At 35.9% G+C, this 26,972-nt stretch overlaps 1 protein-coding gene across 2 annotated transcripts in view; it reads left to right on the top strand.

Annotated features, from left to right (window-relative positions):
• Positions 1–18,442, top strand: part of LOC145685484 (uncharacterized) — a 73,477-nt gene extending 55,035 nt beyond the window's left edge. For both annotated transcript variants that reach the window (XM_081757890.1, XM_081757884.1), the window contains exons 6-7: positions 9,329–10,675; positions 16,488–18,442. In XM_081757890.1, the coding sequence (XP_081614016.1) occupies positions 9,329–10,675; positions 16,488–16,546 (1,406 nt within the window). In that variant the 3' untranslated portion in view covers positions 16,547–18,442. The remainder of the gene's footprint in view (positions 1–9,328; positions 10,676–16,487) is intronic.
• The last annotated feature ends 8,530 nt before the right edge of the window (positions 18,443–26,972 follow it).

Genomic DNA, 26,972 nt, shown 5'->3' with positions numbered 1-26,972 from the left:
ATCTCTCCATATTTTTGAAAATAAGATTCTTAAATAACTACAACTAGGTGCCGTGTGGTGTTATAGATATGTTGATGTACTTTCCCTGGACAAGGAAAATAGGCAATTGGATTTCTTATTAAGCAAACTTAATCATATCTACAGTAATTTGAAGTTCATTGTGGACCATGAAAAGAAAAATGATTTTATCTACAGAATTAAACATTAGAAGTCACAATGTATGCGTTATAGATCTACAGAGTCATCAGTGATCAACGGGAATATATAGATTGTTTTCTGAGTGTTATAAGACTTAACCTTATTGAAGTCAGATTTAAAGAAAGAGAGAGATTACTTGTTGGAATTTGGTAGAATGAAAGGAAATCCTGTTTTCAGTTTACTAAATCAGTATAATCAGGTTAAAAGGAGTACACTTTCCGACAGACCTGAAACCGAAGATACTGATAGCTGGGTCGGACTACCAGTATTTCCCAGATTGACAACTGCATTAATTAAGATGATCTCTCACAAGTAAGGGACCATATGGTTGTCGCGCAAATCAGATGCAGACATACGCCATCTGATTGAGCATGAAAAGATATAGAGAACACAGAAATTTAAGGTGCTAAGGGCCATAGGGAGCGGAGCGAGGAAAGAGGAAACATTGAATGTCGACAAAATTGAAGAAAGTCAGGAATGACGGGAAAAGTTAATTTCTTGCAATCAGGGAAAGAAAGTCAACCAAAAGAACGAAACTAAACATAACAAGGGCATCAAAGACGAAGAAAGATCATATTCAGGGTTGCCATCCGGACCGCAGTGTTGCCAGCGCTGCATAACATTGATATGGAAGGTATAGCACAGTATAGCAATTCATGCACAAGGAAAAATATTAGTAACACAAGAGACAATTGAAGAGACTCTGTACACGTGCGTAAAAAGGTTTAACGATAGTCGTGAGTGAATATTACACCCGAGTGAATACAAAGGGAGGAAAATAGAGAGCAGTACGCACCATTTGTAGTTTAATGGCAGTTGACGTGAAGATCACGAATGAATGCGTGGTCAACACACAAACATTTCTCGCAGTGAGCACAGCGGATGAAAACAAGCTGGTCACACGCGTCTGCAGTATTCCTCTGTGAGTCCTTTTTCAAAGCAATATACGGAAGGTGTTTCAAACTGTCCAGGATGTTTATTGGAGTAGCCACATTTGAAAAACGCAAAGCGTATCATCTTTTGGAATCGCCTAGATGAAAACTGGTAATGAACAAATGACTGAAGGCGGAGAAAGTTCTCACGTTGCCACACATTAATACTGGAGAGTGATGAACTTCACCATGTTTTTGAATGGACGAAAGAAGAACACATCAGCAGGTTGTATATAGTCTGTACATTTCGGAGGAATCAGCTTTTTGTAGAACTGAACACCGTCAGGAACTGTTATGTTGTAAAGAGTGTCATCCTTGTTTGGAGTCTAGGAGTGAACCAAAAGCAAAACACGATCCTTACTCTGAAGATCGGTCCACAAAACATCTTCCAGGAAGATTTGCAAATCCCGTTTGGTCATATTCGCTGATCTGCTTGCATATGCTTTCACATTGGGGAATGCGCGCTTGAAAGTTACCACTGGGTTTCGAAACAAGAACATACATGTGTGGAAGCAATGTACCGTCCATCCCAACCACCGTCCTCCCTCATGTACATTATTCACTCACGACTATCGTTAAACCTTTTTACGCACGTGTACAGAGTCTTTTCAATTGTCTTTTGTGTTACTAATATTTTTCCTTGTGCATGAATTGCTATACTGTGCTATACCTTCCATATCAATGTTATGCAGCGCTGGCAACACTGCGGTCCGGATGGCAACCCTGAATATGATCTTTCTTCGTCCTTGATGCCCTTGTTATGTTTAGTTTCGTTCTTTTGGTTGACTTTCTTTCCCTGATTGCAAGAAATTAACTTTTCCCGTCATTCCTGACTTTCTTCAATTTTGTCGACATTCAATGTTTCCTCTTCCTCGCTACGCTCCCTATGGCCCTTAGCACCTTAAATTTCTGTGTTCTCCATATCTTTTCATGCTCAATCAGATGGCGTATGTCTGCATCTGATTTGCGCGACAACCATATGGTCCCTTACTTGTCAGTATGGTTTTAGGATAGCATCGAAACCTCTTTAACTTCGAAAAAGGTCACTCAATTTAAGAGCTACTACACGAACTCCAATGAAAAATCAAGAGTTAACGTGCTTGAATTGTTTATATAGACATGACAAACAGAAACATAAGAGTTACGATTCAAAAAAACATCTAGAGATTCTAAAGCAGGACACCCGGTTTTTTTTTGCCTTACAAAACATCTAAAAGAAGCACAACACGATGTTGCTGATTCAAGAATGTTATTTGGAGCCAAGAATGAAATAGACGTGTTTTTGAAAATTTGCCTTATTAATCTAAAAACAAATCAAAACACAACCTAAGTAAAGGTTGGTTAAGACAGTAATTTAAAATAAACGCATACACTATTGGCACAAAAGTGAAAGTTTGAAGTGCAGATTTTGTGGTAATTTCTTCGTTAGCTATATATTCCCTCTATAATTTTGCTCGAAACGATGGTAGAAAGAATTAATGTTGTTGACAGAGTACATCGATTGTTGGCACATTTAATTAAAGAAGTACGTTGATTCAATTGCAAGTACTAATCGACAATCATCATGTGACATTTAAAACTGACCAATCGTGTTTGAAAGATCTTTTGTTATGAGCTAAGTTAGTGTTCTTCCAAAGATGTTGCTGATTCAACCTTTTCTTACCAAACTTGAGTCACATTCATGGATGGTTCCTTTTCTCTGTGTGAAATGTTTAAGCTTCTGAGAACCCACATGACTGGGTTTGTCAAGAAAAGGTTACCTTCATTGAAGCAGCGAGCGGAAGACCTTATGAAAATTTGTCTAGATGGTGGTAATAAGGATTTGTATTCAGCAAACATATTGATGTCCGTTTTACAATTAAGAGAAATTAACTAAACTTGATATCGTGATTTTGTGAGTATTATTTTCATATTTTAATGTCTGTGCAAGAACATTTCTTGCAAGTCACCGTTGAAATACAGGCTCATGTATGATGCAGCATACCTTTCTCCAAATTTAACCGTAGACAAGAAACTTGAACGGGAACAAAGGAACAAGTATTAAAAGTGCTTGTGGAAAAGCATCATTTTGTCTAGCCCTGTTGTGGATAGAGTAGTTAACAATGAGTGGATAAGACTTAACAACGAAATTTGTCCCAAATTTGTTTACGACAAGAGTGAGTAATTTTTGCATGATGAGAGATGTTTGGGATAGTGACTATTGTGCTCGTGATATCATCATCATCTACATCTTTTCATTATTCGTTAAGATTATTTTAGTATTTTACATGGAAAAGGGTCGATTGAATGTAGTTTCTTTTCGAATAAGGAGTACCTTGCGAACAACTTACTTGAAGAATCTCTAGTTTCGCAGAGATTATTTACATAATGGTCACACTCCATAGAGGTATTCATTTATTCCCTATCTCGAAACAACTAGTTCACACAGCAAGAAATGCAAATGCCAACTGGAAAAAATCCTTCAGAGTAAGAACTAACAATTGAAGCGGAGAAAAATCGGTTAAAAGAAAGACAAAGATCTGCAGCAACGCTAGAAGAATTGTATGAAAAGAAAGAAAAAAAAATCTTTAAAAGATGAGGAAAAGAAATTAAAGAAGTTGATGAAGTAATGAAGGATCTGGAGAAAACACTGAGTAAGCGGAAGTAGTCTGCAATTTCTGATCTTATTATAATTACCTGTTCGTAAACATTATGAACATGTGTAAATATTTGTACCTTACAAAACACTCCTTTCACGTGTTCATATATTTTTGCAACGTACTCGTATGTATTATTATACAGAGTACGACCTCCCGTATTTAAAGAGGTTGCTGTGTGAGTTGTGGTGGGAATACTGCGGTTGATGCGGTATCGATCGATAGCAGTATACGTGCCATTTTCAGTAGTCGCAATGGTGTGGTGCGGTGAGCATCGTGCGTTTGTTGTGAAGGAGTATATTTGTAATAGTAGTTCTGTAATTACTGCTCAGCGGACATTTCGCGTTCGGTTCAGACTTGGCGGACGTGATTCTGTTTCAGATAGAACCTGAGTAGGTTTTGGGTATCAACGCTTTGGAGATTGCTGGATGGACTCTCTCACACGCGTCACATTTTCCGGAGTTGTTATAGTCCGAGGTCTGCCAGGCGATTTTTTTCTCAATGCAGAACCTAATATTCTCAAGTTTGATACCCAAACTTGAATGTTTTTTTCTATCCGGAACAGAATAATGTCGGCCAAGTCTGAACCGAATGCGAAATGTCTGCCGAGTAGTCATCACAGAACTACTATTTACGAATATACTCCTCCATAACAAGTGCACGATACTCACCGTGCCACGCCATTACGACTACTGAAAATGGCACATTCGATTGATACCTCATCCGGCGCCGTATTGCCATCACAACTTACACAGCACCCTCTCCAAATACGGAAGATCGTTTTGCCGGCCCCTGTATATATTTAGGAATATTAGAAGAATATAGCAGTTTTAAAAGTGTGGATAGAAATAGATAATAAGGAAGTTTGAACGTTCACACCTCAAAGATGATTCTTGTCATATTTTTCTATGTATTTGTACAAATTGTCATGTTGTCTCTCGTATGTGCTATTCTACAAACCACATGGGTAAATAGGGATGGCTGTTGTTAGTATGTATAACAAGAACATTCTTGTCATATTGGTTTAGATATATTGCCGTGTACTCATATGCTATTGTATATTATGTGATAGTAGACAAATATAGCGTTTTGCATTGAAATACACGGCTGATGGGGATGGTAGTGAGAAGGTGGTAGTATATATACCTTAAGGGGAACGCTACGGATACCTGTATACGTATATTTGTGATGCTATAAAATGTAGTTGTAGTAAAACATGGGTGAATAGGGATGGCTATATGGAGAGTTTGGAGGTCATCAAAAATACTTTGAATTTGGCGTTCATTCTGATGACTGTCACATATCTTCAACAATACGTAATGACATTTTAACATAGGTCGAATCTACGAAAGGCTAAGGGTATTGGGTTTGTACTACGAAATATCATCTTTGGACATGAGAAATGAAACTGCACTACATTAAAAAAAACAGTCAACGGCCTATGTCTTGATGCTGAAAATAAGTGGTCCAATGGAATTACTCATTTACTTAAGAAACTATTGAAATTGAATGCATACTTGTTTCAGTGCATCATGAAAACATTATCGTGCCCATATTTCAAAAGCTAATAAATATTTTAAATATACGAGAAACGAAGCTAATTAACTTTCACTGTTAGATTAAGTTTTTTATCCATTTCAAATCACATTCTTGTGGTCGTTCAACGTACAAGGCCGTTCAACGAGCACATTGCCTGGTAACGAGAGGAGCACCCGCGTCTTTTACCTGCAAAATATTTTGATGAAAGTAGATGATGAAATCTAGGGATGCAATTGGAAACGAAACACTTCGTTCGACTTTCGAGAATATATTTGCGAATTATACATTTACAATAGTTAAGGAATGATATCCTGAAAAAAGGAAAAGAAAAAATAATAGTCAGCTACTTAACTTTCGGAAACTGCTGGGTTAATAGTCCACTTTTACTTTGTTGGTTATAACATTTTCACACACAAGTTCAGCACTGTCCAGCTACTTAACTTTCGGAAACTGCTGGGGTAATAGTTCACTTTCACTTTGTTGGTTATAACATTTTCACACACAAGTTCAGCACTGTCCAGCTACTTAACTTTCGGAAACTGCTGGGGTAATAGTCCACTTTACCTTTGTTGGTTATAACATTTTCACACACAAGTTCAGCACTGTCCAGCTACTTAACTTTCGGAAACTGCTGGGGTAATAGTCCACTTTCACTTTGTTGGTTATAACATTTTCACACACAAGTTCAGCACTGTCCAGCTACTTAACTTTCGGAAACTGCTGGGTTAATAGTCCACTTTCACTTTGTTGGTTATAACATTTTCACACACAAGTTCAGCACTGTCCAGCTACTTAACTTTCGGAAACTGCTGGGTTAATAGTCCACTTTCACTTTGTTGGTTATAACATTTTCACACACAAGTTCAGCACTGTCCAGCTACTTAACTTTCGGAAACTGCTGGGTTGTCAATAGTCCACTTTCACTTTGTTGATTATAACATTTTCACACACAAGTTCAGCACTGTCCAGCTACTTAACTTTCGGAAACTGCTGGGTTAATAGTCCACTTTCACTTTGTTGATTATAACATTTTCACACACAAGTTCAGCACTGTCCAGCTACTTAACTTTCGGAAACTGCTGGGTTAATAGTCCACTTTACCTTTGTTGGTTATAACATTTTCACACACAAGTTCAGCACTGTCCAGCTACTTAACTTTCGGAAACTGCTGGGGTAATAGTCCACTTTCACTTCGTTGGTTATAACATTTTCACACACAAGTTCAGCACTGTCCAGCTACTTAACTTTCGGAAACTGCTGGGTTAATAGTCCACTTTCACTTTGTTGGTTATAACATTTTAACACACAAGTTCAGCACTGTCCAGCTACTTAACTTTCGGAAACTGCTGGGTTAATAGTCCACTTTACCTTTGTTGGTTATAACACTTTCACACACAAGTTCAGCACTGTCCAGCTACTTAACTTTCGGAAACTGCTGGGGTAATAGTCCACTTTCACTTCGTTGGTTATAACATTTTCACACACAAGTTCAGCACTGTCCAGCTACTTAACTTTCGGAAACTGCTGGGGTAATAGTCCACTTTCACTTTGTTGGTTATAACATTTTAACACACAAGTTCAGCACTGTCCAGCTACTTAACTTTCGGAAACTGCTGGGTTAATAGTCCACTTTCACTTTGTTGGTTATAACATTTTCACACACAAGTTCAGCACTGTCCAGCTACTTAACTTTCGGAAACTGCTGGGTTAATAGTCCACTTTCACTTTGTTGGTTATAACATTTTCACACACAATTTCAGCACTGTCCAGCTACTTAACTTTCGGAAACTGCTGGGTTAATAGTCCACTTTCACTTTGTTGGTTATAACATTTTCACACACAAGTTCAGCACTGTCCAGCTACTTAACTTTCGGAAACTGCTGGGTTAATAGTCCACTTTCACTTTGTTGGTTATAACATTTTCACACACAAGTTCAGCACTGTTACTTTGCAATAACACATTCCAAACTAGGATCTTCTATGGGCCGCCTCCCCCGCTGCAGCCTGCCGGACTCGAACCAAGACGAAGAAGGGCGAGTCATGCTTGGACTGCACTTTATAGGTAGTGGACAGCACGTGGCTAGGAGTGTTGCCAGATCCCACGCCGAGAACTTGTGGTACCAGTTCCTACCACATTCTTATTCATGTTAATGGGCATGTTACCAAACGATTTTTATAGAATCTATTGAAAGGGAGGGTGCACCGTGACTCAGTGGTAGAGCATTCCCTCATGAACACATGCAAGTTCGTGGTGACAAAATGATGTCCGTGAGTTTTCTCGGGATTCTTTCGTTTCCTCCCACATTATCATTGCACCAATTCAGGGTCCATGACATTTGGACGCGGCCGTTTGGGCGCAAAACCTTTTATCCAAATAGGTTTACCTACCTACAAATGTTATAATGTTTAGGCACTAAAATATGAAAATAGATACGGTATTGGAAATTTCGAATTATTTGTGCAAAAACTAATAATATCTTGAACACAGTGAAGTTTCTGCATATCATGCACAACTTGTCTCTACCAGTTGAAAAGAAATAGGAAGAAACCATAGCAAACTGTTGACTAACTGGTCTCCGTACTAAGCGGCTTAGTTTTAAAAGAATATTTCTTTAATAAAATAAGATATATATATGTAATAAAGACATGTAATTTGTGTAAAAAGACGTACGTTTTTCGTTAATGTTTAGCTATTTTATAGATGTGACTATATATTCATACTGCACTTGTACTTGATTTTTTGAGTCAGACATTATTAAATTTATCTTAAGATGTGTGCAATACTGTAAATATTTTCATTTTCTATAATAAATTATTAAAATGCGTGGTACAAAACCTAAAAGTGATTACTAAGCACTGGCCTGTACCAAGAAGTCAGAAGAAACGAATAAGAGTTGGTTTTGGAATAAAAATGGCGTTTTTAATACTATGGATGGTTCAGAAAGTAAGTATTTATTGATTTCTTTTTTAATTGATCTGCCCATTAGGCCGGATAGTTGATACCCCATTGTATTAATAGAAAGTTATTTCAGATTTCATAAAAATAGGCACTAGCTATATATTGAAATATGAAGAATACGCCAAATAAAATTTACTGTAGGCAGCCTGTGACACGCCAAAACTAATTTTTGTCCTTTATAATATATCTAACATAAAGGAACGATACGATTGGGCGGCATAAGAAGAACAGTATTATTTCCAATAAGGATATGGAATCTGTACGACAGTATGACAGAGCCCTCAATGACCAGTCAAGAACGAACACCGAAGCAGCTCATCGTGGTCTGCTTTGCGCCCAAACGGCCGGGCGCCTAAACCTCTGCGCCCGAATGGCCGCGCCCAAACGTCCTGCTCCTCCAATTCATAATTCATATCCATTAGTTCATCAGTCTCCTTTAGCCTAAATGAGACGAACTAGAAGTTTAATTTATTTACAGACTCGACTGAGAAAATTCAGTTGAAGAAGTAGGTTGAGTAGTGTCCCCAACATCAATTATTTTTCACTTCTTGAAATAGCTTGAATCCCTCGTATTGAGTCAAGTATGTAAAGTTAAGTTAAATAATTCTGTATGTAAATCATATACTGGATATACGTATGAATATATAATGTCAAATTTTCTTGTATTATTTATATCAAATGCCAGAATTTAAAGAATGCCTTCAAAGTAAAACATCACTGAAGGCCCCCAAGCCAAGCAATGATTTTGCGACGGAGGGGAGAGATTGAGCCATTTTCACCGCCATTACCGATATGACTTCCCTGTTGTAAAACTCGAGAGCCTCCACTGTTTACCAGTTCTGTTTGTGAAGATAAATTTGAAGCAAAGAAATGTTTTGAGTTGAGTTTTTGTTCAAACAATTATGAATTATTTTTAGCATTTTTTAAACACCTTTCTCCAACCCTGATGAGAAACTTTAAATAATTCGAAAAGCTTAAGTGAAATTACTCTGTGGAAATGTTACGAGGAATATGAATTATGCGCATTCAACAACAAATTTTAATATTTGTGTTCTTTGTTACAGAGTTTTCCGGTAAAGACGCAGGAGATGTAGAAAATTGGGTGACAGGAGCTAATACTAGAAATCCAGTAGACAGAGACTCTAAGTCGCTACAAATGAACCAGTGCTCTGGCCTTAAGTTCGATAATGGAGATGATCCATCTGTGTCTAGTAGTAGCAGTAGTGAAATGAAACAGAATCTGGAGGGTGTAGGACAACAGTCTCAAGTTCCTTTGGTTCAACCTAATGCAACAAATAGTCAACCGTTGAGGCCTCGCATACCAAGTCTTCACGCCACAAGAAACAAAGCGAACCCACCAGGATGTCCATCAACATCCAGTTTTCAGACATTTACCCGACCTGGTTATAATTGTAGTGGCTTGCCTGGAGTAGGAACTGTTATGATACGCGGCCCAAATCCTGCTACAGTGATCATGGATACCAACCAAAAATCTTTACCCAGTTGCCGCAGAGACAGTAGTGCCAGTGCCAGTGGAGTGAATTCGTCAAATAGTTCCCAATCTAGAAACTCTCCGACGGCAATAGTTAAAACAAATGTGCCAGTTACCAGAACTGATAACATTTCTTCATCTGGTCGTTTAGAGAAAGTGAACTCTGATGATAGAAAAATGTACGTTTCTCCAACCAATGAGGTGCCAGTATGCATTCCATGTGTACAAACATGCCAGGTACCTGTTACTCCGCCAGTGATAGTTCCTGCATGTACACCGGCTCCCTCATTTCCTGTTCCTGTATCTACACACATGTCTTACACAACAGTAACATATTCATTAGCCGTGAGTAATCACGGAACTGGTTTATCAACTCCACTTCAGTACTCTAATACATCCCATACTCAACAGCAGCAGCGGAATATGAATTCAGCTGAGATTTCTCTACCTTCCTCTACAGCCCCTACCAATGTGCCTTATTCCCCTCCTTTTCTTCCTCCCAATCTAGCCCATTTCTCTATACGAACTGGTTCTATATACCCTACTTTCCATGGATTTCTCTCTTCTCATAATACATCACTAGCGAGCAACAGTTATATTTCTGCCATGCATCCTGGCTTTCCATTTGCTGCTCCCAGCGCACTCCCCAATGGAATGAATCCAGATATTTTGTACACAGGTAGTCCATATCCGACACCATTGATACATGGGACACCATCATCGTCTCAGACTCCGCCCATCTCTGCCGCAGCTGCGCCAGCGTTTCTTCCTCCCCCAGTTGTCACATATCCCGGAGGGTACTCGGCGTTTGGTCCACCACCACAGTCGAAAGGGAAGATGACTTGCTACAATTGTGGTGGCCACAATCACAGAGGTAATGAATGCAAGGACCAGACAATGGAAGAAATCACAAAACCAGGTAAGTGTACATTGTAAATATATACAGTGTTATTACAAAATATATACAGTGTTATTACAATGATCTTCTCACTTACAAACCTGAACAGATCTCGCTTAACACTCAGACACGTGAAAGTGGTATCAATGGAAACAGACTCAAGAATTTTCAGTAGTTGGTGTTGTCGCTTAGTTATTGTTTTCGCCGCTAGGGCGATAGGAGAGAAAGTGGCTCCCAATGAAATAACATCTGCACGTCTGTTACTCTGCAACGTAATTTTAGAAGAAAGTTTGGTGAAGATCCCTCACCTTGTGAGCACAGTATCCGTGAGTGATATTTTGAATTTAAAGCAAATGAACATCTGTAAGGGAAAGTCAACCGGCCGCGTACCAGTAAACGGGGCAATTGTGGACTGAGAGAGAGAGAGTTTCGTACGAAGTGCACAGAAACCCACCATCGTAGCCAGTCCGCAACAAACTGGAAAATTTTAAGTAAACTTTCGCGGTTTCATCTTTACCGTTTGCAGTTGTCGAAGTACCTTAAACTAGACAGTCAAGTGAGAGTCTTAGAGAGGACATTCAAATTGAAACGGAAACACATGGCTTGCGTTTGCCTCCACGTTCCCGCAACCTTACATCCTGTCACTTTTTTCTCTGGGGTTTTGTTAAAGAATACGTGTATCGGCTTCCTCACCAACTGCCATCATCGTGTTCGCACCACATTGTACAACGTGTATGGCAAAAAATGTACTGCAGGTTAGATATATGTCGTGTGACAAAGGAAGCACACATTAAGCATATGTGATGTGATGTTGTGAACGAAATGTAAAACAAAAGCTTTTAAGTTTCCGTTTCCGTTAATACCACTTTCACATATTACAAAATGAGTATTTTATGCTACACATTCTGTTTTCGTAAGTCTTACAAGACCATAGAAAGTACAAGAAAGTGAAAGGCATAAATTATGATATGAGGTTGCAGTACCTTAAAATACTTCTTTGGGAATATGTTTGATCCATAGTTAAAAAAAGCAATAATTGTTTCTTCCTTTTCATTTTCAATGTTTAGTGCCTTATGGTTGAATATTAAATGTATTTGAGTATATGTAGGATTGTATAATGGTTAAATCTTTGTTTTGATTTATAAATTTACTTAATTGATCATATATGGTTTTCTTTAAGGAGGACCGGTTTCGGTTTCCAGTGAGTTTCATGTAACTCAAATGCCACGTTAAGCCAAATTTACGTTTCATGTGGTTTGGACCCACTTTAAATGTATGTCCATGTCTCATATAGCAACGGTGCTGAAATGACATCAAACTTCACACCAACCAACCAACGTATAATGTTCATAGTTGAAATTTGTCCTCACATTAATGTGACTAGTTCCTAATTACTTATTTCCTGCTTTGATTTATTATAGTCCAGAAAAAAATATCTTCTAATTTTGAGCTGTTGATCTTAAGGCTTTTGTTTGCCTCTACCGTAAAGAAGAAAAACCATATCACACTAATTTCACGAAGAGAAGAAAATAAAATATCTGTCGTTTAGTATTGGGCATTTGAAAAGCCAAAGAATGCTTTCGAACTCCATTTTTAATTCCATAAAACAATAAAGGGAATTGTGAAATATTTTACAAAGAGAACAAAATATTTCATTCCAGCATGAGAAATGTTCAGTACTTAATTGCTTTTCCGTTCTACGGATGAACATTTCCTATCTTTTATATTAGATTTGAACAAAATACATTTCAAATACTTATTTTTTTAATTTACGTTGATTATTGATTACCAATTTGTTGTGTGTATCTTATTTTGTGCAAAAATTAGGGTTGTTGACAAGACGAGACAGTACAAAACTCGTCCAATATTAGCTGATATGCCATTTCGAGACGAGACAGCCTCAAATCTCAACACTTAGGAAAAACACGAAGCTTACGTCCAGATTACCGTAATAAGGATATGAAGCCTCAATGATAAACCGCTCACCTCAGGTTTCAGAGGTCATTTGTTCGATTCTAGGCCGTGTCATGTAAAGAACCATGCACTTTCCTTATAGAAAAACGGCTTCGGATTTTTTTCTTTTTAAGTAGTGGTATTTCAGTTCTTCACATCTTACTGAACAAAAGTCATAATTGACACAACCGTTAGAAAGTCCTCCTAAGCCCTCTAATCGAGCCCTCAACTATTAGGGTCATGCAGGTAAGCCTTCCAAAATTATGCTATTTGTCGATCGATAACTCTTGGACAAAACCAAGTTTTTTAATTCCGTTTTTTGTAGTAGATAGCTAGAGCAATTATCTGTAGCTAGTTCATTAATGGAGTCAATCCCGTGCTGATTAAGGATATGGGGTCCACTTTTTATGTCCGTTAATTCGTATAATAACTCTTCAGCGATTTTTTTTCTCCCCAAGAGATAGCTAAGTCAGTAGTCTCAGGTGTGTTTGCAAACTCAGTCCCGTTCAGAGTAAAACGACTCCGTCCGCTACACCACACGATAGCTGTTTAAAAAAAAAAAAAAAAAAATGATTTTGCAGTAGATTGCTAGAGCGATTATCGTCGTCTAATCTAAGAATACTAATTCAGCGATCAAGTTCGTTAATGTAGTCAATCCCGTATAGATGAAGAATATGAGGGCCATTTTTATTTATTTTATTTTATTTTATTTATTTATTTATTTTGCGTGATACGTCGTATTTTTCTTCGTCAGTTTAATTTCTTGTTATTACCTAATACAGTGAAACCTCCCTAAAGCGGACAGCCGCGGGGAATCAAAAATTGTCCGCTATAGAGAGGTGTCCGCCTTCAAGAGGTTTCAGTATTTTTTATGTAAATTAGTGAGCAAGATAATATACAATTAGAAAAAATATTTTTGCATGAATCACGTATTTACGAATATTACATGCATTATTCTCTGTCATCCAATACTCTATGTTCGAGGCACAACATGGAAATAACATATTATAGTTCTATGCACTTTACACTTATCAGTACTTCCTTCGTTTTCAGTATGGCGCTTTAATTTGTGGGGTAATTGGAATCCTGAAGTGTTCTTTTTGAGACAATATACATACCTGAGGGCAAAAAGTACAAAACTTGTCTCCTGTTTGGTTAGAGACTCCAACGGGACAGTAGCATAATGTGTCATCCCTAACGGCGGGCAACTGTCAATCACTTTTGTTTCTAAAACAGCTTGGGTGGGAGTGGGATGCAAGCAAAGGACATAAGAGTGTTGTTAAACAGAGACACTTCGTCTGGGTTGCTGAGCAGACAATTGAGGGGGTACAATGTTGTCACAAAGCTTCCTTGGTGACACATGTATGAATTACTAAAAATGTATTTTTACTACACCTTTCAACTTATTTCTAGAGAAAGTGTCCGTAATACGGAGGTAAATGATACCTGTAAAAGACAGAAAAGACTGTCCGTGTCCGTACTAGAGAGTGTCCGCTTTAGAGAGGTTTGCCAATATGTTTTTTCCTATTCCAGTGTTTGGGGAATACAAAATATGTCCGTTAAGGGAGGTGTCCGCTTTATAGAGGTGTCCGTTAGTAGAGGTTTCACTGTATAAAGTAAGAAGAAATTGTAGGGATATATAAGCTTGCTGTTTTTTGCTATTTTGAGATAATGTTAGAGAGTTATTTGTTTTCTCGTGTTCGTTTTAGGAGAGAGAAAAAATGATCTTTCGTAAAGATCCACAATACATTAAGCATTAACCTTGATTGTTTGATTTAACAGATAAACGATTGAATGAGTTATAATTGGATTGCTATTACATGATTTAATCATTCTCCATCAATCCATTTATCATTCAAACATCCACCATTTGATCAGTGGAACATCTACCGTATGACCATCCAATCAGTCATCCATTTAACATCTTATCATCCACGATTCATTCATCTAGCATCCAATCATCTATCATTCGTCTATTTAAATTCAATAATACAGTACCCGATCATCCATCTGTTTATCATATAGTGATCCATCCCATTATCCGATCTTCCAATCAGCCGCCATTCGATTATCCAGGTATCTTTAAATCGGTTAATCCCAGCTGTTCCTTAATGTATTCGGGTTCTTTACAAAGTACGCTTCTCTGTCTCTCCTAAACAGAATAGACACAACAAAAATATTCCATTCTTTAATGTTACTTCAAAATAGTAATAAAAAAATAAGTTAATATCTTCTTATAACCTCTTTTCACTTTATATTAACAAAATAATGCCAAAAACAAAAAACTCTGGTAAAGACAGTAAGAAGGATCATGTAAAATGTAAAAAAGTGACCCTCATATTTTCAATCTGCACGGAATTAACCTCATTAACGAACTCGACCGAGATAGTCGCTTTATCTATTGCGAAATCAAAATTCTCTTCCGTTCAATATTTATCATGTATAGTAATTGAAATAAAGAAAGGATCTCCATATTCTTAATCTGAACATTATTGATTCCATTTTCAAACAGGCCGAGACAATTGCAAAAGCAGAATATCAAAATTCGCCTTCGTGAAGAGCAATCATGTGGAATAACAGATGTAAAAGAATACTAATTCCTTTCCACCTTCTTATTTCATAGTTTCTTATAATATTCTCCTTTAGCCTTCAGAGCATATTTATAGGATATTGAACTAAAGATTCCAATTTATTTCACTGCAATAAATCGATAATACAGTGTCTTGTGTCTTTGTATAATAATAATAAAAAATCACTGGTCACATATTGAGCGCGGTAAACATAAATATTTACATACCTAAATTCATTATAACAAGTAATAAGACACTTGAAAACTACTATATATAAATTCTTTTGCGTATTTCCTCTCAAAAAGCGATTCAGTAAATGTTCCTGCCTATCATCTGAAAGCACCAAGCTCTTAGTATCGAATAAAAGATTGTCTTTTAGCAAACATTGGTCTGCTTGGAACAGTCGTCTACAGACACGTCCAAGCTTCAGGCCTTTCCATGGAGTTAAATCGCGTGATCAGGGTTGGGTACATTTTTCTTCTCTCTTGTGACTTGGGTGAAAGAATTTTTTCCTTGGTATCTGTGCCTGCCTATTTCTTGTCATTCTCCTTCATTGATTCCTTGAAGAACGGTTACTTGATTTGGAACATTGATTTCAGTTATTGCTTTTTGTTGTATTTGGTGTTCGTAATAATGTTAATAAACCGGGATTATCTCACTTGGATTAGCGTTCTTGCTACTAATTACTGTAACCGTGATAAAAGTGCATGAGCGGAACTTATGAAATGCCGTGCTAGTCCTCCAGTTTGTCGCTTTCTCAATTTACCGTAATCAGTGCATATTTTCCGAATATTTTTCGTTTGAATAGAATGATTTTTCCGTATTGTAGGGATATAAGAGCATACTTCAAGTTGAGTGTATACAGTTATTGTAATGATTTACCGTTAGTTAAATCGGTAATAATATACTATTTTTAAATCTTTCACGTGATTTTCCTTTTAACTTAAAATTTTTTGATATAATTGTACTTTTTTTGTGTGTTAGGTTATACACACAATTGCACCAGGAAATCCATATTTTTCTTTTCCATTGGATTAGACGTTTTTTAAAAACAAAAACTGAGAACAGAAGGTTTTGCAATGATATTCTTAGGTACCAGAACTGTTTTTGTCTGTTTCTTTGAATGTTCGTGCATAGATTTTGGTTTATTTTATTATATATATATACGACGAAGTCTTGTATTCGCGCGGGCAGATATTCTACATATCTCGATGTCAGTAGTTTTTAAACGTCATTTTGTATTTATCACACGTCTGTTATTGTGCACGTTAAAACAAAGAACAATAACTAATGTTTTTTTGTTGTTTCAGGCCAGTATCGACTTGATTATTCACCGTATCAGAAGTCGGGCGAATGTTCCGAGAACTGACGATGTAGAATTCCAGTGGGTAGTACGCAATGGAAACTTCTACCTACAGCTAGTGTGACATTCCCAACACCTTAGATGTGATGTGGGAATGGGTTACTTGTCCTGACTTTCAAAAGAGAGACTTTTTTGGCACATTACGTGAATGAAGCAGTCATTTTGGACAATTCAATACTCCCATGACCTACGGAACATTGCAATATTAGATGTTGCAACTAAGTCAAAGATAAAGTTGTTTTATTAGTTTATTTATTCTTCTATTTACGTAATTTTATAAGACAATTTATTTGTCAATCAGTTAAGTGGTCTTCTATGCAGTTTATTTTTCTTGTAAATGTGTCTCATGAAGATGTGTGTATGTAATTTGTTGGTCATGTTCTTTGTGTATTATGTATGATACATGGAGCGATGTGGTTTTGGAGACCACTTTACTATCAGTTACTTGTACTGGACTATAGTACATTTGTTAAGACTGAAGAATTCTAGGTCACATTTTTTTCTGACAATGTTTGCCATGCAAAAAAGAGAAAAAAGTAATACTAAAAAAATGATATTAAATTATGTGATATAGAAGTTTATGGCCTCTAACACAATTGCAGTGTCGGAGATCAGATGCCATTTTTTTCTGGTCAGCTGCAGATTCAGAATACAGTCAATAAACTTATTTTCCCCACGATTATTCCTGCAGCTATTCTTGTATAAATATATTTTGGTTTTTCTTTTTTGTAAAGAGGGAGGTTTTATATCAATTTAAAACATGTGGAATATTTATTGTGAATTTGAGTTACCAGAGTTAAAAGAATAAATATTCCGGATACGTGCTCAAAAGGTACTAGGAGGAAACAGGCAATATCAGACGTGTTTATAGTGCTCATTTCTTTCTTTTTTATGTAATATTTAGCCTATTTTTGACTTGTGTAATTTGACGTTTGCACATTTCTTTATAACATATTTATGTTCAGTATAAAATAAACAAACAGATTGCTCAGATTTATTTTGAGTCAAGGAGAAGGAAAAGAGTTTGCGTCACACAAGCAGATATCATGCAAAGGGAACTAGTGTCTTTTTAAAGTTTCTCGTGTTTTTGTTTTTCTTATCAAACTATACTTCATTCTTAATAGATAGCTTTGACTTTCTCTTATTCTCTTTCTCTGTTTATAATAGCATGTTCTCCGAAGATTCTTAATTTCAAATTGTCTCAGCATCATACGACACCCGACAAAAAGAGAGAATTTCTTTTCATCAATGGTTGTGACTCATGTCATTTTTTTAATAACTTAAAGTGCCAATATCATTCAAAGTAGTGCAAAAAAAAAAAAAAAAAGTCTTAAAAATAATAATAAATTAGACAGTATCCCAGATATTAATAAGTAAAAAACCGTTTACCGTGGTGGTTGTGTCTTAATGTCATAAAAATCACAGTATCAGGGAAATATAGTGGACCAATTTTATTTCAGTAAGAGGATTTCATATGAACTATCTTAATGAACATGTTTGTCGACACAGAAGCTGTTACCATATCCCATTTTCTGAAAAAATAAGAATGATATTATGCCTCTTGATTGTGGACAATAATGAAAAAGTATTACCAAACAATGCTGTTAATCATGTGTGCGTGTTATTTTTTTTTTTTCCCTCGCATGAGTGTCTAATGTGCCATGGTGGAGAGTCTTTCTACGTATATATACATACCTATTGAGTCACTTGATGATGTCTAATTGTGCCGTGTGTAATTTGTTGGGTCAAGCGTTTAGACAAAGATGAGAAACAAATCTTTTCCAGTAATGTTTGTGATATAATTTTTATTTAAAAGAAGAACCAGTAATTTAAAAAAAATGTTTCTCTTTTCGCATGTCGGAAGATCACCGAAACTGTTGTCAAAATCTTTGATTTTTTTTTTTTTAAAAAAGAAAACACTTAATTTTTTTAGTGTTGTATGTTTTGGAATGTGATGGCCATTATTAATGTAATATATTTAAAGTACTTACGTAACGGCATCTATTTTTCGTGTGAAAGATGAAAAAGAACAATTTTAATATAAAACGTTTTGTTATTTAATGTGAGCATTTGTTTTTTTATACAAAGTATGTATATGAAATAAAACTGAAGTTACTTATTCTAATAAATATGATGAAAATTTTCTATATAATGGAAATTGAATATGTAATTTATATATATATATATACATTATAAAAATATAATGTAATTTGTGCTGTTCTATATTGTTCTACTTAAATAATAATAATAATAAAGGTGTAAAATCTTTTCCGAAAGTTACATTTGTTATATGGAAAGTTAAATAAATATATACATACTAAAAGAATGAATGGAGAATAGTAAAGGCATGTATTTATGGCTAAACACCAGTATCTTAAGTATAACTGAACAGTTACAGCAAGCAAGGTTATCCATTCTTCCTTTGAAAAATTGAGAAAAATATATATACATATGTGTATAGGTTGGTAAGTCTATTGTTACATCAATTAGTACGGTGGAAAACCTACTAATTATAAAGTAATAGTATCGAAAATATTGGGTATTGCACTCAGGTGCTTTAGATGAAGTGACTAGTAAATTTTAGTATAATATTAATAAAGAAGATTTAAAGAAAAGCAGTATTTTGTACAGAAAAAAAAAGTTCGATGTTCCAAAAATTTTTTTCCATGTGCCAATGAAATTCTTCAGTAAATAAATTTATACAAGTGTATGAAAATGTGAAGTAAGTTTCGAACGATGCTATATGACGTAAAATTTCCGTTGCGTTGATTTCACTTTATTTGACCTAAAAGAAAATGATGATGTATCTATGCATTTTTTTAGAAGTAATATCTTTTTTAGTGTGATACAATAACATTTATTTGTCTTTCTTACTGTACATTTTTTTTTTTTTTAGTAAACACCAAATTTCCTGCGGTAAAAGTGGTGAAAAGAACAATCGCAATATTTTATATGTTAAACACATGTACTCTGAAAAAAATCTTTTTACGGTGCTCTATGATGCTGTGACTGAACTACGCAAACTTCGGTGTCATTTGTCTTCTTTTCCTTTTTAAATTTTAGGCTAGATCTATTTACTTGTTTTCTCTTTTTCTTCTGTAAATGTGGGTTTAAATAATGCAACAATTGAGTGATGTGAAATGGGAATCATACAGTGAGTTTTACAAGTGAACGCTATTAAATAATATGTATTTGTCATCATGTGAATGAACTAATAATGGTCTATGCACTCATAAGAGCAAGAAATCTTAGTGTTGCTATTCGCTGAAAAGATTACTATGGTATCTTTAAAAACAAATACTATTTGTGAGTATCTCTTGGAGATAATCGTATATACGTTGGGTTTTATAGTCCAATGATGTGTATTTATATAAATAAAGAAATATATATATATATATATTATAAATACTAGACAAAATATTTAATTATGCATGTAATATGTATGTAAATATATATATATATACAAAAAAAATTGAAAACTGTTAAAAATATCATGAAAGAATTAGTTATATTTGTAAATTTAAATTGTCATGAGTGCTTTCAAACATTTTAAACTTCATGTATCAAATTAAAAAAAAAAATTAAATAAATAGTGTTGAAAAGCTGACTTACACTTTATTGTTAAGGATTTTGTCCGTACCTTTCTGAGAAGACTAATTTGGTTGATTTCGAGTGTAGTATCCCTTTCAGCACGGAGACTATATGGACGTGGACCTACAGTTTAACGTTAGACTCGAACCACATGAGTTCCCACTGAGAATCGAATCCAGATCTCTCGCGCATTCGCTAACCATGCAATTATGAGGGAGCTCTTAAGAGGAAACTAATTTAGCCAGAGGTGTAAATACACGAGTCTAACTTATTAATGATTCATATTAAATAAGTCGGTTGACATCTGCCTGTATATTAATAATCATTGGGTCCTTCTACTTTTTTATCGCTCTCTTGCATGCATGCTATAAACCAGTGTAAAGAAGTATTCGATATGTGCGTGTACTATCTAATATTCACTTATACTTATTCTGGTGGATGAATTAAGTTCTTGAATTATACACTATATACAGCATATATACATATGTACGAAGACTGCCGGAAAAGTCTCTGCAATCAATATGAGAAAAGACCTGTGAAACTCTGTAAATGGCTTTTATTATTATTATTATTATTATTATTATTATTGTCGCATTTAAGAGATCGATGCAGTTCATACGCTCAAACCAGTTTTGAAAGCATTTTGCCACTCTGAGGTTGCAGCCGCTGTTTGGAATGCATCAACACCTGCTTCAGGCCACAAATCGCTCACCACGCATCTTATTCTTCATATGTGGGAACAAAAAGTAGTCAGGTAAGTGTGGACAATTAATTCGACATTTTTGCTGGATAAAATATCAGTTTGGAATGCTGAGTGGTGGGTACTGGCGCTTTCGTCGTGCAAAACGATGCGATTATTTAGATTTGTTTTACGCAATTCATTGATGACTTCTGGCAAATTTTTGTATACCGCTCAGCATCTACAGTATTTTGATCTAAAGCATGCTCGTTCCGATTTCTGCTTGTCCGCGAAAAGTTGTTAAGTAGATTTCCTCATGCAAATAGCCCTATTGATTGACATGTAAAAACGCAAAGGGCGAACTTATACGGGACAGGTCTAATAGTCTCTCAAGCTGTGTGAAGGTGAAGGCTCACAAACGTTCTTGATTTTGGTACATAATAGAAATGATGTAGTCAGAATCATGCTTTGGCCCTACTTACCCAGGCTGCCCTAGCTACTAATTTCACAAAGATTGGAGGAATTTTAAATCTGCCAAGCAAAATTAAATTAAATTACCAGCGCATACACTTTTATATCCTCAGATGCCTATTTCTCAAAACTGCTAGTCTTGTAATACTAATGTCTTTTTCACAATCAAATATTGTATAATCGTGTATACCATCATATCCTGATAAATGAAAGGTATCACGGTTGGTATTTAAAAATTACTTTTACTATTATTCTGATATTTCTAATTCACGATGTTTTACGACGTGTAAGAAACATATCACAAGACTTATTGTTTTGAGAAATAGGCTCCTGGAAAATTACGGTATTATGTTCCGGATGGTCCATCAGGAAGCACGCTATGGATCACCGGTGGTCCATGGAGTATCGTTTGAGAAACAATTCTACATAGTAAATTTGAAAATTGTATAATGTACTACGATGTTGTTGCATATTCTTCAACTATCAGAAGGGAATTTTAAAAACAATAGTAACGATTTATAATAATATTGTTAATTACATTTATTATTATTATCTTTTTTAATTATGTATTTCTGCACCAGCTTGAACTCGCTTCTTTCTATCTTATTCATTGACATGATAAGTTGAATAATTTTGCTTGACGTTGAAATTCTTTGAGCAGCATTATTTTTTTATTTTCTTTCATTATTTTTTTTTCAACAACGTCTAATATTATTTCTGTCTTCTACGAAAAAAAAATACAAATCCTTCCAAGAAGGTTTGAATTAACTCGGGGTTGGTGATTTGCATTTTGCTATAAGATGGTCAAGCAAGGAAAAGTTCGTATACTTATGTTCACAAAAATCTAGGCTCCTTCCAGAGACTAAACTAAGTCTGAAGACATGATCGTACTAGGCTAGGCTAGGTAGTAACGAATTCCTTTTAAATCTGGTTCGTTTTTACCACAGTCAAGGGTGGAAATTGAACGATAATATTGCAGTATGCATATGGAAATTTCGAAGGAAAATATCAGAACTACAAATAGATAATGATTAACCGTCTGCTTTATGCGATTTGTTAATTGTTTTACTGCCAATTCGAGTGACCCCAAAAAATGTCAGTATTACAATCTTCAGGTCACGTGAGAATATACTATAACAGAAAATAAACCAAAATTTGGACAAATTTTGCAAAGGATTTACTTTTTTTATTTTATTTATTTGGCTAGACTTTTAAAACTATGTTTTTAAAGGAAAATAGGTAAAGGTGTTTGCAATTTATTTTCTGGAATGTTCTTAGATAGTAACTTTGTAATCTGTATTCAAAATAGACATTCAAACACGATGAGAAAAACCTTTAAAATTACAAGATCCAATATATTTCAATCAATAATTTTCGTGTAGGCCTTATATCTGGAGGACTACATATAGTGTAGACAAATGCAAACCATCAGTTAACTCAGTATGGTGTGCTTACTCCGTAGAAAATACGAAAATTTGATTTAGGGGCCGTTCAAAAATTTTGTGGCCCTTGTTCCAAAACTAATTATTGGCCAAAATCTCATCTTTTGATCCATTTTTGGTTTTCCTAAAATTCTTGTGTTTTTTCTGAGGTAAACCAATGCTGAAGTCAACAATTGCATTCATATTTGACAGCTACCTTTATTAGTTTAATTGTTCCAGACTGGTGTATCTACATCACATTTTCTTCATAGCACAACATAATGTAATGCATATTCCTTAAGAGTCTTCATCCCGGTGAAATTAAAATACCGCTAATTTCACAGTAATTATGTGATATCTTCAAATAGATAAAAGATAATTGAAATGTTTAACAAGAGCGCCCTAGACAATATTATTTTGCGTGAGGTACCGTTATCACAAGTCACCTAGTGGCTTTCCGTTTTCAGCTGTTTAGAAACGCGAAAATAAATGCCGATTTTCAAAATGGCTCGAAATCGAAAGCGGATAAGTGAGTCGTGATAACGGTTTCTCATGTAAAATAATATTGTCTAGGGCGCTCTTATTTAACATTTCGATTATCTTTTATCTATTTGAAGATATCACATAATTACTGTAAAATTAGCGGTATTTTAATTTCGCGGGATGAAGACTCTCCAAGTCTGAGATCACCCGAACTTAATATTTTACACTCCTTTATGCATTCTTTAACATTCTTTTTCTGTGTTGAAATCATCTGACACTGCAAGAATTGCATATATATGAAGTAAACTTGAAAATTGTTTTAGGAAACTGCGAATTGCATACTTCACTCATGGTCCTTATCAGGGGTTTTCCCTGCATTTTTAGTTTGACGGTGTATGTTTTTCCTACAGATGTGTGTGGTGTTGCATGGATAATAACATAACGTAAATGAAATTACACATATGATAAAATAAGACAGCAAGATACCCATAAGATTTTAAACACAACTTCACAAATGTTGTTCGTAGTATACCCTACTTTTGAGCCCTACTTAGTCTTGCTAGTGGCTTCAGTAACTTTGACAACAGAATCAAAACAAACACGTTAGAAGGCTTCTTGAATAGTAGTAGCAACCCTTCAGCCAAATTAGAGTAGTTTGCACCATTGCTATAAATCTGCTGGAGGGATAAGCAGGTAGCGGCAAGGGCGCCCATGTTGTGGTTTCCAGGGGGGGAGGCAAGTATAAGCAACGTTTCAAATATAGTTTCAAATTTTGCTGTAACTAATGTAAAAATTCTATTAGGTTTTCGATATTCCCAAGTACAATTTCCTCTTAGGGGGGCGAGCGCCACACCTTGCCCCCGATGGGCGTCTTTGGGTAGCGGTGAAGTGTTTGCAAATAACGATCATGCTACCTTCGTAAGAGAACCAGCGTGTCTTTCCTGGCTGAACAAATTTATGTGGTAATTTATCAAGAGTCGTTTCAATTTCCTGTAATATACTTATCCTGTCATTGCTTGATCGAAACAATGAAAATAGGTCGTTCATTGCCCTCATTACTTTCTTGATTACCGGTGAGGATTCACAAGCTCGAGGATACGCGACAATCACTGACCCTGGTAATAAAAATAAATAATATGAGTGAAATATTTTGATTTTGCAGAAAGGGAAATTTTTAGAAAATGGAAGCACAGTATGCACGTGTTCTGATATCTGAAGTACTTGAGCCGTACATATGCACCTATTTGTATTATTTATTTTTATCTATGCAGTGATTTTCAATTGCATCCGCTCTTGTCTCTTTAGCACCGTGGATTTCAGTCTTAAACCGCCGCCTCTGGTCATTTCGGCTTTCACACTTTCGAGTGGAGCAGGGAACATATTCCCTTGAAAAGCTGAATGCAGTTCCCTCGAATAACAGCTTTTATAGCGGTAACTTTTAATTCCATGTTTGCACACAGATTATAAATCTATACGCACTAGGTCGACAGGCGTCAATTGAATAAAGAGTCTGAGTGCATATCCAACCTTCCTATAACAAGGAACGCAATTACAAGGAGTGAATAGTTGCAGCAGAATTCCTAATTTACACATTGGAGAATCTCAAACGTGTGGCTCATGTGGCTTTTATGGTGGCTCATGTGGCAGTTACGCTCACTATTATGTGGTATTTCTAGGCTGCCTCACTACTAGGTACTATATCTGCAGTTTTTCCGCTTGTATATACGGATTCCTTAGTGCATGCAATGAATTATTGAGTTCCCGTGTGAAGTAATACATTATAAGTTGGTACACTTCTGTTCACAAAAATTTAGAAACCTTTCGTCCAAAAAGATGAGCTTGTCCATTACGATTCCCGCAGGTCTGTTCAGAGGGGATAGCACTTTCCCTCCGTTCTTTATATACACACTAGCTGCAAGACTATACCCTTACACATTTTCCTACTTCAGCTCATGATCTTATACAGGCTGCAATCTTTCTAGACGTTAAACGCTCCTTAAACTTGCAAGTATTTCTGGCCACAGAGAAGATATTGCTTTACGGCCTGCCAATCCTCGGATGGGAATGGAACTTTTTTTTTTTTTTTTTTTTTTTTTTTTTAAGAAGTACATGTGCCGACGGCACTCGAGTGTGGTGAGACACTAATCTTCGTAAAAAATTTGTGAAACTTGAAGCTCGAGGGTTCGAAACTGGTCTGATATTTTAAAATTTATTTTTAAAGATGAAGATATGATGAAATAATTAAAAGTGTAATATTTGTTACACACACAAAATTCACATGTAATGCTTTGAAGTTAAAATTGGTGTTTATTTCCTATTTTTTTTTAAACTTTCAGTTCCAAAACTAATACACATAAGATTTCTCGGTTTAAAATTTCTAGAATAATCAGTGACATTGGATGGGTGTGAAATTAGACTGAAATAATTGCAAATAAGCATGTAATTAGAAATGCGTACGCCAAACTAATTTTATATCTGATAAAATACATTCCTACTGCAAATATTTTTGATAACTAATCAATCATACAGTACTGACAAAATTTTAAAAATCTATTTTAGATGAAGTACACTCACTGCAATAAAGATAACTTTATTTCTTTGCTATTACGAATATGGATATCCAATACTTACTGTAAAACGAAGAGTTGTGCTCCCAACTTTATGAAGAATTTCCATATCATTTTCGCCTTTTCGTAAATAACTGTCCGATATGAATTTTTAAAATATTTGGCAATTTCCTAATGAAAAGGGGTACGGAATTTCCACAAATAAGAAACAAACCCATAAGAATAACCCAGAGGGTCGCCTTAGACCCTTCGACGGGTGAATGGCGGACGCCGCCGTCGGACCACCTTCTCGATTACACCAATTACACCGTTGTCCCGCCGGCGGGGTATCCGCCATAATCCCGCTTCTCCCCCGCCTTTAGCCGATATCCAGCCGCTGAAATCCCCCACGTATTTTTCCATGTGCAAGACAGAGTCGGAACAACCGCGAACCGCTGCGGTTTGCCACCATAAATTTCTCTTCACTCCGCCTTCTCTACTCTTAGTTTTGGCAACAACGTATTGGTACTTAAGCGCAGAAACCTCTATACCAATACATGGTTAAAATACAAAATAACTACCACTTGAGCGTGGTTCATGTATGCTAATTTAACACCATTTTATTTCTTAGCTAGCCGAGGCTAGCTACCCACCCGCGGGTTACGCCCTCAATGGAGAAAGAGAAGTTTGAGAATTGGGAGGAAAGGATTGGGAGATTGTCTAAAGGAATTTTTCATTATTTTAATATCACTTTATTTCATAATATCTATTATTATACAGCAGGTGGATATTGCTATCTTTGCGATAGCAATCATCAGGTAGGGCAATGTCGGCATTGCTTGATAAATTGATTACAGTACATTGTAGTATTGGACAATATTTTTTATGGGGGAGAAAAGAGGAATGAGATGAGGTGCATTTGACAACACAACACGAGGGTGATTGTTAGAGGACAGATGCAAATTAATCTTCTCGCTTGGGGGCTGCTCCAAACATTGATAAGAGACAAGGGGAAGCCCTGTTAGTAACAGAGGACTACTGTGCAGAATATGACGGTATGATATAAGGTAGAGGATGGGCGACGAGAAAAGTACGAGTGAATGGAAGATCGGGGTGGTCGGGTGGTAGCGAGTAATGGTACAATGTGAAAAGGAGGGAAAGATGAGAATGTGTGATGGGATATAAAAGATCAAAGTTGGTATGAGTGTTAATAATATCATGGAGGAGGGGGTGATGAATAT

Source organism: Thermobia domestica, chromosome 1 (assembly GCF_964235325.1).
Source record: "Thermobia domestica chromosome 1, izTheDome1.hap1.1, whole genome shotgun sequence".
NCBI lineage: Eukaryota > Metazoa > Arthropoda > Insecta > Zygentoma > Lepismatidae > Thermobia > Thermobia domestica.
This window is presented reverse-complemented; position numbering and strand designations above follow the sequence as displayed.